The sequence below is a fragment of the Anticarsia gemmatalis genome, chromosome 16, assembly GCF_050436995.1.
Source record: "Anticarsia gemmatalis isolate Benzon Research Colony breed Stoneville strain chromosome 16, ilAntGemm2 primary, whole genome shotgun sequence".
NCBI classification, from domain to species: Eukaryota; Metazoa; Arthropoda; class Insecta; order Lepidoptera; family Erebidae; genus Anticarsia; species Anticarsia gemmatalis.
This window is the reverse complement of record NC_134760.1, coordinates 9056451-9076703: the sequence shown is the minus strand read 5'-3', so window position 1 is coordinate 9076703 and position 20253 is coordinate 9056451. Positions and strand designations below refer to the sequence as shown.

The window sequence follows — 20253 nt, the reverse complement described above, 5'->3', positions numbered from 1 at the left end:
ATTCCAAAAAAGAGACAATTATTAGGTCGTAGTTTTACAGATGGTTTTTCCTATAGGAAGAAACCTTATTTGTAAAGATATCAGCTACTGTTTAAGTCAGAGATTGACGATTTTTAAAGCCTTTTATCGATCCAATCGGGGTTTTAAGTAATCGTCATAGCAACAATACTATGTTTTAATTACTAAAACAGGTGTTCGAGTCATGGTGTTATATACTGCGGTGCATGCTCAATGCAAATGCATCGTCGATAGACGTCCACCCCAGTTTCGCATGAATGGACGCCGCGCCAGGGATTCCGATGACCCGTTTTATGGGAGTTACAATCGAAGGGGTATAGAACAGAGCTTATTATTTATTCTATATTTCTTCATTTATTATTATAAACGGAAGGTTAATGTCTACATAAGAAAGTCGCTGACCCGTTATCACGTCTTGTTGATGACTTGTAGTCGGCAATTGTTTTTTCAAAATAATCATGTTGGACTTGTAGAAACCGAATCGTCGGCAGAAGGGTCGTCCGTCCATCCATCCATTAATTGGACACATAGGCCGGGTTATACGATGTCAATAATAGCAAATTAGACATTAGTATGGTGTAATGTAAGCTTTACGAAAGTGGTAAAAGGCTGAATACACTATGATTCCGTAGGATTTCTATATTACGAATGACTCAAGAAGCTTATCTCTCGTTTCGGGAGGAGACCCGCGTTCACATTCGCGCATAAATGGGTAGGTAGGTATGTTACGAAGATCGTGGATTCCACAGTATAGTAAAAATACTTCCCTATTTCGATAGGAAAGTTTCAAGTTTTGTAGATAGATACTAAAGTACTTACGTATTTGTATAGCAATCGATGAACGCAAAAAGAAAAGTCGCGCGTATTGTTTGATGCAACAGTGAAATTTAGTCACAAATCACCTCTAACCTATCAGTCACGGTACTTTGTAAATAATAGCATCTAGTGCATTTGCATTACAATACAATGAGCAGCAGAGACAAAATATTGCTTTTTACTAGGTATGTTGTTGGCGATTACTGTAGAATTACTTAGCACTTTTTTACACATCTATGCAGATTTAAGACACGTAATAAATGAATTTAGCTATAATAAATGCATAAAACCTGGATTAGGTGCCTAATAAATGCATTGATACCAAATAATGTCGGAATTGAGACGCGTATACTGGTTGCATTTTGAAGTGGAATAACGCAAATATTACAACAAGTGAATGTTTTATCTGTTCTGTACGAACCTTTCTTCCTCCTCGGCGGCTTCAGCTTCCGACTTAACACTTGTAGTAGGACGAGACTTCAATTTCGGCCAGGGTTTATCTTTATCCATTTTCATAACACTCTCCTTACGTTCGTCACAAGTACTGTCACCGTTGTTCATAGCACGCAACCACATTCGATAGTTTTACAACAATAATTATTATTTTAAGTCATTTTACCACTCAACAACAACAAATAATACAAGTATTTGTATTTAGAACGATTATTTTGCAGGTTATGTTCCACCCGTAGAATATTGTTATGATGACATTTTACGTTTGTTTGACAGATTTGACAGACGCGAAACGTCATTAGCAAAAACAATTTATTGTAATGGCAAGCACAGTTGAGACTTTAGAGAGTTAAGAAATTGATTTAGGTAAATATCTACCAAACTAAGAAACACCTAAGAACACCTAATGTCAATAAATAAAATAGAAATTCATCTGAGTAGCAAAGATTATTGATTAGCTTTGTGGTGCTGTCTTTAACGCCATCTAGTTTCAAAGAAACACATCAAACAGAATATCCTAACTTTATCATGGAAGACGATGGGACGGAAAGGCAAAATATCTCAGGTATACCTAAATATTAAAAAATATATGTATATTTTCCAACTAAGGTATTTTTTTTTATTTTGTTAAAGTAAGCAAACATGTAAACAGTCATGTTTACTTAACACTTGAATCACTTGAACACCAACAGGAAATATCTACTAGTTGGACTATGTTCATTATAATGATTTGAACAATTACTAATTGTATAAACACTTACCTAAAAGTGTTAAGTTTGTCGGCAAGGTTTGTGAGGACAGTCTTCCGTAAAGGACCCGGCGATCCTCCCGGTGAACTCTCCTTGGACTCGGCCGCCAACGCCCGCGCCACGGCTAAATCTTGCTCGTTCATTCTGAAAAAAAAGAATAGATTTATCCGCATTTTTAGTGTTTGTAACATTCTTTGACATAAGCCCCATTTTTGTTTAAATTCAAAAATGATTCAAATAAGAAACTGTGCTGAGCATGTAAGTAAACGTGACATTTTTAAATATCTTTATCGCCCGTCATTCTTACCTACACAGGCCTATTACAAACTTAAAAATGTAACTAAGTATCTGTAAATGTAACTTCTAATTGGAACCATAACAGAGGTCCTAATTAAATTATACTGCGAGTTGTCAACACTACTCGAGTGAGGCGCCCATAGCCAGTTGTGCTCATCGGTCGGTAAACGATCTGTGGGTTAAGCAACCGTTGGCGCGGTCATTCCATAGATGGGTGACCGCATAGTGGTATTTGAACTGGGCGTCTCCGTGCTTCGGAGGGCACGTAAAAAGTCGGTCCCGGCTGTTATCTACTAAGGTAACAGTCGTTAAGCCATGTCAAAGGCCTTCGGGCGGCTTGAACAACTTTGACACTAGGTTGACCACTGACCATACGATAAGAAGAAGAACACTACTGACACGCAAAGCTATACAACAAGAGTTAAGACGGTCTACAAATCAATATGACTGCTCACATGGACGGGAGTGGGATTACTTAGGCGTTATGACCACATCAAAGCAAAGTACGAATGTGCAATATTCTAGGCTTTTACGGCTTTACTGTTAAACAGATAACTGGTGGGTTTGTGTTATATTATGCCATAGATAGACACGTTGTTTATGAATGAGTCAAAGTTGTCGCACTATAGATTAAGCTGCTTTATTTCGTCAGTGTTTTAATATATTATGTACTGTACTATCCAGAACATAATAAACGTAATGAAAATAACCCGAACAAATATTACATTATTTACTTCATGCAACTATAGCGCGCCCTTTCTTTCCGAGATTGGATATTCAATAAATAGGTGCCAATCTTTTATTCACTGGAGAATAAGATAAATAACATGAATAGACATTGTACAGTTGCCAAAGTGTATAGGAGTTAGGAGGTAAGTATTTAACAGCCCTGTTTTAACCCATGGAATATGAATATTTAACTAAAATCTGATCCATTGTTCGGATTTATATTATTCGGCAATCTGTCCAAAACAAAGTCATAGGATTATTATATTATATTATCATTAGGCCTTTTTTATTCGATTGACGTCATACTTGCGCGAATATTATAACCAAACAAAGGATCCCACGTTTTTGTAGCATTTTGAAATTTACGTAATATTATCCAATTTTGAAATATTTTTGACCTTGCCAAAGAAGACTGAACCTACAAGATTATTTTCTATCCCATCGCATGCCAAATAATAAAATACTAAGTTAAATGGTGAAGTTTTGTACTACCTGATTATAGGAGAAAAAATTATTTACTTATATTTATATACTTGAATACCATAGTTATCAAACAAGCAAAAAACTGAATAGGTATATGCCGTATTTTCTAGTACACTTTATGTTCTTGGCAGTATTCCACAAGTACTAAGCCTTTGTTGACCTTTCCTATGACGCAGGCTTTCACTGCTTGATTTATATACGGCTATACCAACGATTTGCTTAATCGTTTGCCGTAAAGCGCTTAAAAAAGCTAATACAATACATATTTTAAGGGATGTTACTATTACATGCATAAGTCAGTGAAATTTTTGTAATATTTTACTGGCAAGAAGAGGTGGTTGTCAATTTGTCAGTATCTCTTGGATTTTAAACTTAGTATTAAGTATTGGGAACGATTATTATCGGTTGTCTTAAGTCCGGATTAGTTGGTCAGTTTGATGATATATTTTGCATTTCAAATCATGATTTTTTCTGTTGAATCCTAGTCATTGCCGGATTAGGAAATCTTGATGGCCTAAGCGCTGCAAAATAAGTCTTTGGTCTCCTTTAGTTTTTTTTTCTAAAGTAGAAAATATCAAATACAACAAAAATAAATGAGGAAAAATCCAGATATTTGCACAATAGTGTACGTAACAGTCATTGATCCATATCGGATATCTTCACAATACGTATTGTATAACTTAGAAAGCCGATGAATGGAGAGCCTGACCTACGTCATTGCACTGAAAGTTAAAACTGGAACAAGTTGACTTGCCATTAGAATTTGAACCTTAGATAGATTAACTTAAAGGTGAGTTAAGAATGAAGTGGATAATCGAAAAATATGAATATTTTTGACACTTTCAGAGATGGAGGGCATGAGATATTTGATGGAAAACTATCCAGCATTTTCCTTAATAATATTTTATAAGTAAAAGTTTATGTATTTGTCTGTCTTTCTTTGACAAAAAACGGCCAAACAGATTTTGGTGAATTTTCGCTAGGCCGTAGATTACCTATATCACGAAGAAGGAGAGTGGACTGGCATATGCTATGTTAATATAAATGAAAATAATATTTTCGTGCCGGAGAAAGGTAAGGCTTTTGCTGAACAGGTAGTTACGCAGAGTTATAAAAATGTTGTAGTCGCATCATATTAACAGCATTTTGAAAGAACAGGTGGTTATTTATGTTAATGGTCGTTTACTATTATGGTACAAAAACTTGAGTGACATGAGAACGCTCATGTAGTCGTGCCTTTTACGAGTTCTTTATAGAAGCCGATCGTCCTTTTATGGAACGTAGAGACAGACTGATGCTTCATAACAAGTTGTAATGAGTTTGTTTTAAAGGGATGGTTACACTTTCCAAATCTATCCAACGATGAAGTAATTCTGTGAATAAAAGGGCCCTATATATGTATTTCTTACTGTAAATAGATTTCGCTTAGCCACAAAAACTGGGTGCCGAGAGGCTTATTTCATGAAGAAGTGTCTCGCAAAAAATGACGTTAAAATTTTTATTAGACAAAATTATTGTCGTAGTAATTTTGACAACAACTAAAGAGGGATTGGTTGTTTTAACCCTAACACTATAGTCCGACAACTAAGTAGCGTTGGCATACACGATTAATCAAGATTATAATTGACAATGTATATACCAGTCCACGTTAGCCGCATAATAAGCCTGCGGGTCACTAATGTCTTAAATTTTTAGTTTTGTACTGAGTTTTGTTTAAAAGCCGACTGTCACTCTCAGCTCTTGTGTTCCCGCGACACAAGAGCAATTCTTATTGCGGGAGTTGTCTTTTTAAAAGAAAGAAAGAAAGTCCTGTCTTATACAAGGCTTTCTACTGAATTGTTGAACTATAGAGTGGTATATCTAGTGTTTCAAGTTAGTATGACGCAACTTTAAAATTATTAAAAATAAATGGTTTGAAACTACCAGTAGTACCAGTCCTTACTTTAAAGTCATAAGACTGTCTATTCGTTTATCAAATTAGCACAGCACAGTGAGTAAGATAATCGAAGTTACAGCCGAATTCGAGGCAGTCAGTATTGGGATCCTGTTGCGGGCCAAGGTGAGCGTGTCGTGCTCGTGTCGTGACAATTACGAGTTACGATCGTGTCATGTGAGTTTATGGATCATAGCGATTATACGATGTTTGAGCATAATACATCGATTATTGTACACACTATATTATTATCTAGGCTTGATTTTTCCAACAACAGTTTATCTTGAATGGAAAAGTTTGATGTTTTGACTGAATCTTTTAATATGCCATAGTTTTTTATTCTTTCAACTCATAACTGCGGGGCAAGGGTCTCCTCCCATACGGAGAGGGGTAAGGCCTTGAGTCCACCACGCTGGCCAAGTGCGGGTTGGGGCCATAGTAATTTATCAATAAATCTATGTCTAAGTGGAAAATTGTCAACGTAAACTGATGTTCGGTAGTTGATGTCTCTCGTACACATGTCTGCAGAGAGATTAAGTTTTCGGGCATATATAACCACTAGCTGACCCGCGCAACTTCGCTTGCGTCCAATAACAGAGAATGGGTGAAATTTTTCCCCGTTTTTGTAACATTTTTTACTGGTACTCTGCTACTTTTGGTTGTAGCGTGATGATATATAGCCTATGTCCTTTCTCGGGTATCAAAATATCTCCATACCGAATTTCATGCAAATTGGTTCAGTAGTTTAGGCGTGATTGAGTAGCAGACAGACAGACAGAGTTACTTTCGCATTTATAATATTAGTATGGATAAAGATTTCTCAGCTACCCTCCCTTAAATAAATTAAAAGCAGGAGCCTAACCATCGGAGTTTTTTTTTTTAAACTTTTACACTCTGGATTATATTTGGACTGCCTATTTAATTTACAGTTAGACAGCGAGCAGAAAAAATAGCTGCGCTTATTGTACTTACTTATCCCCCTAATATAGTCAGTTGTAAGTAGATTTATTGACAAAAGTACGTTAGTCGTGAGTAAGCATTTATTACTAACACTACCCAATCACTATACTAAGACGTTTTCACACTTTACGACCGGCCATTCATTGGCTTTTCGCATTGTTTACCCACACTTACGTTGATGAAATCATCTTAAGTAAATACAGCCTTATACATTATGTATTACATGATTGTTTAACTTTGCGTGGATAAGATTTTTCTTTGTTATTATAATTATTAAAAACATCTATGGTGATCGCGGATATAAGTAGTTTTTAATGAGGTAATCAATATGAGAATTGTGATGTTATCGCTTCGAAGTTGACAATGCGTGTTTATTAAGAAAATAAAACCCGTGGGTCTATCTTTTACTTTAAAATAAGTATATTTTGATGTCTGTATTGAATATCGTTGCCAGTGACCAAGATCATAAAAAATATAAAAACTGTGTGAAAATATTTGCCAATATTTTTCTGGTATAATTTTGTTTGTCCTTTTATCTTTGCGTCTACGTCTCGCCAATTTTATTTCATTAAACATCGTATCTTTTTATACATGAAATGCAAATCCCATTATAATAAGCCTAAAGCGAAGAAAACGACTTAAAAACCCACATGACCGTTACAAACTCATAATAAAACTGTATTTAAGAACAAGGTGTGTGCCGAGTAAATAAATGTACCAACAGTTGTATATGACAGGTATCTCGATAACTAACTTATTATTCAAGTTATTAAACTCGATCTCAAACTGGATATGGACACAATTAGCGGATAACTCAAAACTTTATCTAATCATACAATATAAAGTGTTTTTCTTGATCTTTAATCGAGTATTATATCAAAAAAATAGTTAAAAAGATAGTTTAATTGAACGTCTAACTTGTACCTGGAAAAAAAAAACATTGTAGCTTTGATTTCCAGATTTCGTAAATGGAACACTTCGATTCGTAAAGGAGACCAGTTATCTAAACCATCTCCAAACTTAAATATTAACTTTTTACTAAGAAAACTACACAAAACCTTAAAAAAAACAGTAATAAATTTTAAATTTACCTACCTTCGTAAAACAAATCACAACAAACAATGAACATTAATCAAAATCACTCGAATGCACTTATTTTATTTATAAAACCACAGATAAACACATAATCCACTTCGTCGTTCTATACGAGAATATTTTTTTTTAAATAGAGCACTGAGTAGGCTGACTGCGTGTACGTCTTTGCGCGTCTAAACCATTAGTATGACAATACGTCGCGATATTTTTCGCTCGGGGGTCGCCATTGCGGGCACAACATCTGTCAATGAAATAAGCCACGGTCGTATAAAGCCTCTCACTTGCTTCAGATCGCTTTGATCAATGGGAACAGATAATGCATTATCGAGACATGAATGGAGTGAGGAAAACTATCAATCATGTTATCTATTAACGTTGCAATAAGTTACGTGATAATGTTGCAATGAAACCGGTAACAACTTTGTGTAACTAAATGGTAGTTGATTCGATTAAATGCCATAGATAGATTCGTTATTATTTTTCCCCCTCTTTGTTAGGGAAAATGATTAAAGTAAAGTAAAGTAAAGTAAAGTAAATCTTTATTGTATTGACTGAGTATAGGTACAGGTGTTATAATACATAATACGTTCTTGTATCAATCAGCCTGTTTAAGGCATACAATATTTTATCTTAAAATTTATTTTTTGATTAAGTAAATTTATTTTAAATGACTGATTTTGATTTGCATAAACCATTTATTTAACTGTTCGCCTTAAAAATCAGGTCGGACAAGAACCAAAAATCGAATTTGAACCTGTAACTTAACCACTTATCACCAAAACAGACATTTGTAATTCTTTCTTGTTTTTCTTCCCAATATTCTTTAAGTAAAAAATATTTGAGCAATTATCTGCATTTTACTCTTGTTTATTTTTACTAATATAATTGAGATATTTTGGTATTTCCACATAATTATACCCAATCCGTGACTGAATTGCAAGAAAAAACTTGTTTTTCCAACGTTTTGACGAGTTTGCAGTAATTTCGTCATTATAATAATATGAATACTTTATCAAAGTCATGTCCAAGGTCTATTAAATGTTGAACCATTAAATAGATATTATATAAGATTACGAAATCATCTCAGTTTTTATCCTTCAAAATGCATGATAGCTTCATGCGGATTAAGGCGAAGGTTCAATTTTAAATAACTTGATGAATTCCACAGGCTACAATATTTGGTAGTTTTAGAGTCAGACACATTGTAAGCCGCGTAAGTTTCAGGCTCAAAGCAATATGGACAAACGTAAAATGCTTACAAATGAACGAAATTAACAGCAAAATTATATTCAGGAAAGTCCAGGAAAACGTTTCTAACATTTACTAGTAGGTACATCTAGCTTTTAGCCCTAATCTCCAGCTAGCGGGTACTCCTTACAACTCTCCCCCAGAAGCATCTGGATTCCACTCCGATACTTTTCAGGTCCAAGCAATTTGAACATAACGACCTATTAATATTATAATGCAACGGGTCTTAAACGCGATTGAAAATTAAAGGTTAGGATACCTTATTTATGTGCCCGACGTTTCGATCGAATTACATCGATCGTGTTCACGGGCTCTCTCACGATCTATTCTTTCAGTCACCGAACATTTCATTATTTTTCATCTTCTTGTCCGCAAGATGGCCTTACTTCATCAAAGCAATACAAAATCAATTATCTTTTATAACCCCTAATGACATTTAATACGGTCGACTAAACCTGTAATCGTGTAACGTGTCAGCAGTAATTGTTGCTCAATAGATACTAATCTACATACACGACCCGGCCTTCTAGCTGTTATGACCTGTCTCGCAGCTGCTCGCCACACTTTCTAATGGGGACTGTAATATAACTATCACGCTTTATATGTTAAGAGCTTTATACATATTGTTATACATACATAATATCACGCCTTTTCCAATAGGGATAGGCTATACAGACCCATATAACAGCCAAAACACACTTATACTACTTATGTACTTACTTTGTACTTATACGAAAGTCTCTGTCAATGAGTTCCATGAAAAGCATTGATTTAAGTTAGCATATAAGTAGCTGAAGACCCTTTTACGGGATTTATAAACCTTATAGTGAAAACAAGGCAAGAGGATTAACGTTACTTACGTTTTTTACTTAAAATTTTAAATGAATATCGTTTTCTTTTCTTGGGTCACAAAATCCAATATACCTACCTTGTTCTGAAAGTTTTCGTCATTCCCCTAGTATGATTGCCAAGTAAAAAATATCGTCTCAACATAGCGCATAGGTACTAATTTAATAGATGCGACTTTATGCTAGTCTAGATTTCAATCAACAGTAAATAAAATGACTAAGAATTATAATAAAATTGCTAATTTCGCCTCCTGCCTCCTAATAAAGAGCAAAATTATTTATGAGTGTAACATGAATCGTTTTAAAAAGTTGTTTTTAAATATCAAGGAATTAATAACGGAAAAGTACTAACTAGTAATAAATCTTGTTTTATTTCTACTTTGATTAGTTACTTATACAGATTTGTAATTAACTAGTTACCAATACCAAAAGACTTTATAAGAAACACAATTATTGAAACAAGGATGGTTCATGATGTTGCCAGAGGATGAGAAACGGTTAAGAGACAGATGAGTAGGGTGATGAGTACATCAATAGCCCCCGGTTTCTGAGTACATTAAGCGGTAGTTTATCTATTCAATAGCGCTTTTTTATATATAAATTTAAACTTTAAGATAAACTACCGCTAAATGTACTCAGAACCCGGGCATAAACGAAATACTCCTATATTGTCTAACGTAGAGGAGTCAGATAACTTCAAGTTCTGTAATCATTATCTTTATATATTATATATATATATAATTCTTCTGTAAGTGTGTATGTCACTGAACTTCTCTTAAACGACTGGACCGATTTTGATGAATTTTTTTGTGTGTGTTCAAGGGGATCTGAGAATGGTTTAGATTCACAATTTTGTCCGCTGGACAATGTTTTTTTAATTAATTTTTAATTTATTAGACAGGACGACGTCTGTCGGGTCCGCTACTATAGTATATACAAGCACGATTCCGTCCATTTGAATTCATATGCTTGTTAAGTGGCCGCTAGGGCTACAACAGAGGTATCAGTTTTTAAAAACGGATTTAAAAAAATATGTTATTTCAAATAATTTGGTACAAGTTTGTCAAGACATTGTTGTTAGAAGAATCGAGAACGAATAGAAGTCGGGTCAGTCAGGACGTCATTGTTTGTTCGATCATTCGGTGTCATACAATTAATTGAGCCTACGCTCTTTGAATTAAATATGACGGTTTAGTTACTATAGTACTTATTATTCTGTGGTTTAGTGTCCTCTTGTTTATATACATATGTATTTCGCATCTTAGACGAGATATTATTCAATCTGGACTTTTATGTTTCCAAGATGCATTTATGTATATCCTTTATTTATATATATTATAATACTTGTCTTGTCTTATCATAATTTGTTTTTTTATTTCGCTGAAGATTATTGAGAGCCTTTTTGGCTTTAACTTAATAAGTGTCCATGGTTATGCATTATGGGATTAAGGAAATAATAAAACACTTATTTAATCAATAATTCTATTTATTATAAAAATACATGCAAATGAAATCGAAATTTCTTTGTGATTCATGTGTCAGATTTACTAATAGACTTGCAAGGTCAGTCTAAGTTAATTGACTTACCGTAAGACTAACTATGTGCTATCGATATGTCCACACGGACCTACGTAACGATACAAACTAGTCCTAAGTACTTTCCTGCTCTAAATAACATACTAAAAGTAGGTACTTATTTACTGTCACCATTGTTATAAACTTAAGTAAGCAAGATAGCATAAAAACCTCTATAAAACGTAAGATTGCGAAACGGATCCCGGCTTACGTGTACAGTAAGATAAGTTGCATACAATCATACAGTGGCTTAGAGTAACTAAACGTAACAAATGATTCCACATAGAACTCTTAATATTAACTATAAAATAAGGAATATAGTTTTAATGTAAGAAATGACAAAAAAATAATGTACGAGTAACTTTATTCTAATAAATGAAATCTTAAAATTAACACAGACAATATTATGTATTCCTGTTTCACATACTCTAAGCTTTAAACTAAAAGGGAGCTATTTCATACCTACTTTTAAATAAGAACACAATAATAATTACGTAAAAAAAACATGAATTTGATTTCGAATTCCACTCGTTCAGTCTTATTAGTAAAATGTTGGAAGATTCACACAATGTGTTTCATCATTTTTAGCATTTAAAAATTTATTTTGTACGAATTCAATTGAGCTCAGCGGATCAATTAAAGTGCCAGCGACACTGTTTAAAAATAAAAAGTAAATTAGTCTAGATTTAAAAATATTTTTTTTAAGGCTAGGCATAGATGCATACATCCAATCTATAAGGGGGCACACACACCAGTCTTTCGTGACAGAGATCGCTAAGATGACTCCCGAAACGTCGTGGCGTGGCGTATTTCGGTCCATGGTTTTTCAAAGCCGTGGACATGGGGCCGTGGGCCAGTGGGCTTATTGCCCTTGTAATGCTGCTACGGTATGTTGGGCGGCGAGGACTCGCAAGCCCACGCGTGGAGTCTAAAGTTGCGCCTCGGTGGGGTTCTGCCACAGGTTCGACGGTAGGGTGTCGTAGTGGGATGGAACTGTGACCAGCGCGTCATCCGTTGTCCTGTTTATTGAGCAGTTCTGTAACAAAGAAAAATATAATTAAAGCAATTGTACAAAAAAGTTAGGATTTCGAGCTTTAAGCTAAGGTTTAGGAGATGTGTGAATACTTTTCTAATAAAATATAAAGTTATGCTCTTAGAAAAACTCTTGATACTTAGTATAAGATCCCTGACAACAACCGAATTATGCCGTAATACGCAAGGAAAAGATCTAATCTAGAGAAAGGTAATGTCATTCGATTGTGTCGTAATTCAATCGATTAGTCTACGTAATAGTACTTAGTAACAAACGTTGCTAAAAGCCTGAATTATCGCTTATGTAGGTAATTAATTTCTATTTTTATCTAATCTTTGTCTGTTGGCACCCAAACAAAAAAGCATCTACCTTATCTACGCTATCTCAAATCTAGACTAATATTATAAACGCAAACGAAAGTTTGGATTGATGTTTGCTTATTAACCTGAATTATTTCTTATAATACTTTTTACATCGGGAAATCTTTTCATGCAGAAGAAGTCGGGGTCAGAAGCTAGTTTCATCTAAATCCGGTCAGTAGTTATTGCGTGAATGAATAAAATACATATATCTTCATCCACTTTCGTATTTATAATATCAGTGAGATATTACATACTATTACTATATACTAGAAGCTAAACATAAACTACTATACATAACCCAACACCCGGAAACAGTGTCACGGGAATACAACCAAAAACATGGTCGAAGTTCAAGGTAAAATAAATTTAAAATATCATACAAAAGCCATACATATTTATGTATTAGAATTGTCTAAATTGTTGTCACGTGTGGACTTGTGGCTTGTAAAACGTGACTTCAACTGTTGCCAACGACTATTTTTATATAAGATTACATTGTTATTAGATCAAGGAGAAAATATTAGATTTGGCTGTAGTAGAAATGACGTAATTTTGCCATCAATGATGTTAATAAGGCTAAGAACAGTATAAGGTATACAGTAAAATTTTTGTTGACACATTTTAAAAGTCAAGATAAGTTGAGATTCTACGAATTTTTCGTTACACGTGCTAAAGATAATATGGCATTTTGTGTTATATGATTTAAATATAGGCATTAAATTATAAACATACTTAAGTTTACTTTAATATTTAGTTTGGTAACCCTAAAATTGTAAAAACATACAGACTACCTATATTGTACAGTAATCGGTAATATCGAGTCCCCGAGTTTGACATTTATAATGTAGGTACTCCAAAAATGTTTCCTGTGACACTCGCTAGAGGCGCTGATCAGATTTTCATATAAAATAATTCGATAGCTAGCTGTTTGTCGGTAGTCGATAGTGATGGACAATTTCTGTACTGCATCACAGTTATTGTTACATCAGCTAAGTGCAAATTGTTACACGTATTTCTCAATGTTTACGTTCAATGCTATTATCTTAAACAAACAGTTACTCGTGCCGCCATTATGTAACGTATAAATATTTACTTTAGTGGCACTTATGTGTTAGTAACACATTGCATTCCGTGTTTCCTGTTATAGACTTATTTATCTAACTATTTATGGTACCGCTTCCTTTGCATATAAAAGGGCTTATGACAGATTTGGTGTGATAGAGCAGCTTCCTAATGACAGGATGTAGATAGAGTCTTGTCGCGTGTGATAAGACAGTTACTTTGGTTTCTATGCTGGGGATGTTACTACTAAGTAATGTAAGTGTGTAAGGTCAAACTTTGGCAATATGGAATAAAGTCTTCACTTTTCGAATATCAACGGGTTATGAAAGTGTTAATAGAGTAATATAATGTACAATATTGACGACTATAAAAATCTCCCTTGTAGCTGGCTGGTTTGAACCAAACTGTAGACTATAGAAAGAACATTATAAAAAAGGGTTATTTTTCAAAATCAAGATTTTTATTTTCTCCGGACCTAATAAATCGGGCTACTACGTTACATTTCCTAAAAATGCTTTTTCTTTAAACGTAATGACCAATTCGAAATGACTTACTACGCTTTTTACACTTTCGACACGATAAAGCAGCAATTTTGTCAACAAAAGATGAACTAATAAAACTTAAAGAAGTATGTTACCTTAGGCTGTTTGCGGTGTGTATCGACGCACTCAATAGGCAGCTTGATCATCTCCACCTTGTACTTGTAGCCGTACGACGTGAGCTTCACGATCGTGTGCAGCGGCACGTTCATGTACGGCAACTCGTCTGGAAATAACAAGAAAAAACATTACACTTAGTATTAAAGAGCAACCTACAATAAAATACCCTTTCATCTTGTTAAGCTAAGTCTATGTTTAGCGCTATGTGGTCCGCCGGCCGCCCACATAATAGAAAATACTTACACACGCATGGCGCTGAGAGTGTTAAAAAAAGTATTCTTTCAAAAGAATGGAGCAAATCGATGATGTCAAATCACCTCTACATCAAATTTTACAGCTTCAGTCATCAGCAATCAGAGAGATAAGTGTTACGGACCAAGTGACGTACTTCGATTATATTATCGTACGACGTATTCACTTGACGTCAAAAATCACGAATCGTAAGGTTGTTAGTGTTGTTGAATCTCTAACAATACTCATAAAGTAACTCGTTCTTCATGATGTTACAAATTGGTATTATTTAAGGAAAATATCGAACAATCTGAAGTGCATCTTGAAAATGGGACTTTTGCTACAACAATCACTGATGAAGTACCACTTTAAAACTACTTACTTGATAAGTGGTGAAACAAAAATAAAGTTTTACGTCAGTTCTGTCTATTTTACTAGATATTTCCTCAAGATCAAAGTACGATAGAAAATAACGTAGTTTTATGCAAAGGCTATCTGAACCACAAATTATTATTAGTTAAGTGGAAAGGCAGAAAAGGTAGAAATTGAAAATTTAATTTTACGTAAATTTTCTGCAATAGATGGATACAGGCTGTGGCATCACTAAATTATATTGCATTTAAGTCAGTATAAAAGTACTTACCAAGTTTAGAATCCAAGAAGTACCCAAGCATGCACCTCAGCACCGCCTGGTGGCCGACAACGACAACGTTGTGTTCGTCTTCCAGAGCTGACAGCGCGGGCCGGAGCCGCGTCATGATGTCGATGTACGACTCGCCCCACGGGTATCTGTACCGGAGCTTGTCTTGATCACGCCACGCGAACTCTTGAGGGAAACGTTCTTGCATTTCCTCGTAGGTAAGACCCTCGCAGATACCCTGGAGATGAAGAAAGATTGGATTTAGTAATGTGTAAATATTTGTAGAGGTTCTTCAATCTAATTGCTGCTTTCGCAACAACAGAAACCTAAATACGAATTTAATATTTTAAGTAAAATAGATAGGTATGGAATAAGAATCAGTGTCTGAAATTTAATTGAGCCCTGAAACTTTTTCTTTTTCGTTCTATTTGGTGACATACAGCGTAGCGTTCGTAACTAAATCATACCATAACATAGGTCCGTTTGTTTATGCATTTACAAGTATAAATAGACCGCGGATATCAATCTCTATTTAAAAATAACTATGGAAATGTACCGCAGGATTGTCATCTCACATTACAATCGACTAGATTCCATTCAACGCCGGAAAATTCCTAGTCACAATTAACTTCCATTGTGTGACAGTGGAAAGTAAAGAAATGAAAACATGAGTTTTATTTTTAAAACATTCTTCTGCATGCGTGTATCGTGGAGCATAATCAGAAGCATGTGCTTTCGTCTCGTTGAAACACACGTGCATATTCAATGAAACCTAATTAATTGCCCATAGTTGCATGCTTGGCACGATATAGTCACACCGCCGCCCGTGTACGTAGATTTGTATGAATATTTCATGCTAATGCCATTTTTATAATGACTCGTGCCATTATTATTCAAACGTGTACGAAAATATTTCGAATTGTGAGAACAAACGTGACTTCATTTTGCCAAAACTTCGATCAATTATCTTAAAAGATTCACGACGGCAATTAATAGTTGTGCAAAACTTATAATTGTAATACTTTAATTTGAAAGATGATTAACATTTTGACAAATGTTATTACAGTTAAATAACACCATTTGGCAACTGATACCAAAAGGTGGGTATAAAGAAACTGTTAGCAGTTAACATATTATTATGATGCTACTAAATCAAAAATGCAAGCAAATGTCTGTGACCTGACTCTATTAATACTACATCCAGATTTAACAAGAATATTCCTACATTACGTTGTGTTACGAACAATGAGTCACACCAGCACATCAAAATATGACTATTAAACATACTGCATTTAATTTGTGTACTTATGCTGATAATAATAGTTTTTGTTTTATCAAAATCGGATCAAAATTACCGAAGTTACAGCGTTATAAAGTTTCACTGCTTTTTTAAATTTGCGTTGCTTCGCGCGCTATGCGCTGACGTCACGACGCTACAGACACGCTTGTTCGACTGCGGGTGATGCGGAGTTTTGATTTGAAAAGTGATTTGCATTTAATATTTAAAGAGTCTGAGTATGTGTATGTGTTATAAATTTAATCATCGTGTTTTTTGTAAAATAAGATATCCTCGATCTCGATCGCCACGCACACAATCATCAACTAGACCCAGGTAAAGAAAGTTGAACTCGTATACTAGTAATAATATTTTTGTGTGTAGTTAACAATAAAATTGAAAGTTTGTTAGAACTGGCATTACAAATAATGAGTGTTACGTACCTACCAAGTGTAAATTTGGAAAACATAGTTTTAAAATAATATTATAAAAAAAAAGTTGTCACCCCTGCCTCTGACTTTAGTCAGGTTGATGGCTATCATATGAACGCATGAATCTACTCTGTAGGTAGGTAGTCTTATATGATTGGGTGTGTAATGAGAACTTTTAAACTAACATTTTAATTTTGATATTATTAGATTTAATAAACATGGGTTCTTTTTTCAAAACAAAAAACCAACGCCAACTCAACCGCCGCGCTCGGCTCGCCGCCGCCTATGAGGTCATTGAACTGCTTATTAAATAGTATCAACTGTTAGGTAGAAGTTCATTGCTAGGTATGTATGAACATGATATGGCATCTTCATCTTGAGGAAGTGTTCAAAAGGCAATAAACTTCTATTTAACATTTGCGCTTGACAGTATCAGAACCGGGCTTTAAGTTTTAGATTAGGTGTCTTTTGCAAAAATATAAAACAGTTTACATGGTACAGAAAAAAACAATTTTTAGGGTGTTTTTTCACTGGAGTTAGTACACATAGGAACAATACAATATTTTCTAACCATTTTGTTTGTCCCCTATAAGCAAAACAAATTATTTAAAGCAAAACCGCGAGAGCACAACGAGCCTATGTAGGTATCGGCAAGTACTGACGAAATAGCAGTGTCGTGAGATGACGTCACACGTCCGTGCGGCCGCTTCGCCGGAGTTTGGCGCGAAGGCCATACTTTGACGTTTAATATCTCGGTCATTTTTGAAGATACGAAAAAAATAAAAACAGATTTTTTATCCTTGAAGTACCTAGTTTTTAAATATACTCATAACAAAAATCATTGGTGTGGCTCATTGCTCAATGTGAGTGAACGTATTTTCGCCTATTTATACATTTCAATGTCAATGACAAAGTGACTCAGAAGTTAAATAATAAATAGAATCAAAGATATCTGCGAATTTATCGATAAGGGAGTACTTTTCCAAATGTATGAGTAAACAACAAAAAGTTCCGATATAATTGAACGCGTTTTCCAACTTTACTTTTGTTAATTTATTTATGATTATTATATATTGTATTATTTTATAGGAATGATTTTTGTTTAGACTTTAATCGTAACAGATAAAATTAAGTTTGACTTTTTTATGCCATAAGTTAAACGCATGCGGTTCGGAGTCATGGCGCATGCTCAAAAAAATTATTCTAAATTGAACATTTTTACGTTAGCTAACGGCTAGCGTTAATGTAGAATAGTCTTAATATAAATTTATTTACATGGTGATGTTGTCGCAGTGATGTAGGTCGAATGCCGACAAACAGTCGTAAATCAACCACGTGAAGCCAAGTTTATACGACTAGTTGACTATATGTAGTAATGCGAAGTAATAACAGCAAATTGACAGCTGTTCACTGTAATAAAGGTGAATTATGTCGCAAATGTCTTGCGTTAAGGACTAGACATAAATCAAACATGTCTTGGTTCATAAGCTTTAATATTAAGTGTTATTTTTTAACCAGTAACTGTCCCACAGGGTTTCCAAAACGACGGATGAGTTAGGCCTTGAGTCCACCACGCTGGCTAAGTGCAGGTTGTGGCCTTTATTGCATACCCTCAAGAAATGTGTTAAATTTTTTGAGGCATACAAGGTTTATCACGATCTTTTCCTTCACTCTTATAGTAAGTGAATTCAAGTGATAGTTATTTTTAATATACACATAACTTTGAAAAGTCATTGCTGTGTGACTCTAGTTCGAACCGTCATCCACCAATTTTGGGAGTTGCCAGCATACCACTTTGTTATCATCGCTTAATACTGATAATGATTGCCTTATGACAAAGAAAGAAAAGTGACATCATAAGATTAAGCGTAGATTGATGTGTTTATTTTGACTTCTGATAATAATTGTAGAGATAGATAGCTGTTTCGTCAGATCGCTGACCTGTGTTCTTGAGTTCAACTCTTGTTTTAACACGTGAAAAGAATCTATGAAATGCAGTGGCGTTATTACAGGATTCCCTGTGGCCAGAGTAGTTCCCGATCTCAAAGTATCTAAAAGTATCGCAAAGTATCGTATTGTTCCGAAATTGATAACCAAGGATATCCAAAGTTGTTATTTTGTTGCTGACTTTTTATTTTAATACTGTTGTAGAAATGCATGCAACATTTCATACAGCACTTGCGCTGTATGAAATGTTGCTTAAATTGATTAAAATGTTAAGCCGCTTCTTGGATGCTGGAATAGTGGGCATTCAAATGCGGTTTTTGAATGCCAAGTAGATGATAGTATTAAAATATATTTAAAAAAGATTTTTACAATTTGTACACATAAACTATACTCTTAAATCGTTCTTTCTATTAAAGAAACTACATCAACATCCATTGCGTAGTTTAAAAGATGTATGCATATGTACATATGGACAGTCAGCGGAAACGACTTTCATATAATGTAATGATTACAATTTTAGACTGAACTAGTCTCATAATCAAGAAACTAATCAAAATAGTAACTGACGTGTTATTTGCATAAGTTTATCTTTAAAGTGTAAACATACATGTTGTTGTATGACACTTTGAGCATCAGACCACTTGGAAAGCCAATCAATAACTCTGATTATATCTGTGTATTCTGTGTAATTATAGATTGTTATATGTAGTATACTGTGTATATATTGTAGGTAATGTCAGGGGTAAACAAACGTGATAAAGGAATGAAGGCTCTGGAAAAATACTTTAAAGGATTTTATGTTATGAGGCTGAACCAGTTACTAGTAGAATACTACAACTAAATAATAAAAAAAAAACGCTCTACATATAAGTAATTAGTTTTGCTCAAATTCTGAAAGAGATCGTGTAAAAATAGACTATAAATATAACTTAACTTTAACGCACTTATATCCATCTAGATATATTGAATGTATCTATGGAAATCTTTAGATAATCAGATTAAAGTAGTTATGTTAGAACTATAAACTATGAATCAGTTCTTCTACAAGTACAAGTTGAAGTAGGTTTCTCCTACGAGCAAATATTATAATAAGTAATGCACAATATAAATATTATCAAAGTATCTGTTACATTACCATGTCCTAAACACTTGGTAAATATATAGGCACTTAAAATCATTTTTAATTGAAACCAATGTACTTTTGACTTTGTTGTTTTGAAAAACAAATTATCCTATCCTCTGACGTCATTAATTCGAAAGCTTTCAAGTAATTAACGGCAGATAGTTATCTAGAAATACCTGTTATCTTGTTTGTCTAAATAATTTATCTTTGACTATTGAGCGCTCGCGACTTCGACCGCAAAAATTAGTTTTCCCGTTTTCACAACATTTTTTATTACTGCTCCAC

The 20253-nt window shown here is 34.3% G+C and overlaps 2 protein-coding genes across 4 annotated transcripts in view; both read right to left on the bottom strand.

The window, feature by feature from the left end:
• Positions 1–7792, bottom strand: part of LOC142979187 (NAD kinase-like) — a 54874-nt gene extending 47082 nt beyond the window's left edge. Inside the window, exons 1-2 of one of the 2 annotated variants that reach the window (XM_076123983.1) lie at positions 7534–7792; positions 2049–2180 (exon numbers count right to left, since the gene is read on the bottom strand). In XM_076123983.1, the coding sequence (XP_075980098.1) occupies positions 2049–2179 (131 nt within the window). In that variant the 5' untranslated portion in view covers position 2180; positions 7534–7792. Of the gene's footprint in view, positions 1–1255; positions 1542–2048; positions 2181–7533 lie in introns of those variants that run through there. The other variant, XM_076123982.1, reaches the window with a different exon arrangement.
• A 3302-nt stretch (positions 7793–11094) lies between these two features.
• The window catches only part of LOC142979158 (6-phosphofructo-2-kinase/fructose-2,6-bisphosphatase-like), a 35498-nt gene continuing 26339 nt past the window's right edge, over positions 11095–20253 (bottom strand). For both annotated transcript variants that reach the window (XM_076123941.1, XM_076123942.1), the window contains exons 7-9: positions 15195–15429; positions 14299–14426; positions 11095–12240 (exon numbers count right to left, since the gene is read on the bottom strand). In XM_076123941.1, coding sequence (XP_075980056.1) covers positions 12133–12240; positions 14299–14426; positions 15195–15429 — 471 coding nt within the window. In that variant the 3' untranslated portion in view covers positions 11095–12132. The remainder of the gene's footprint in view (positions 12241–14298; positions 14427–15194; positions 15430–20253) is intronic.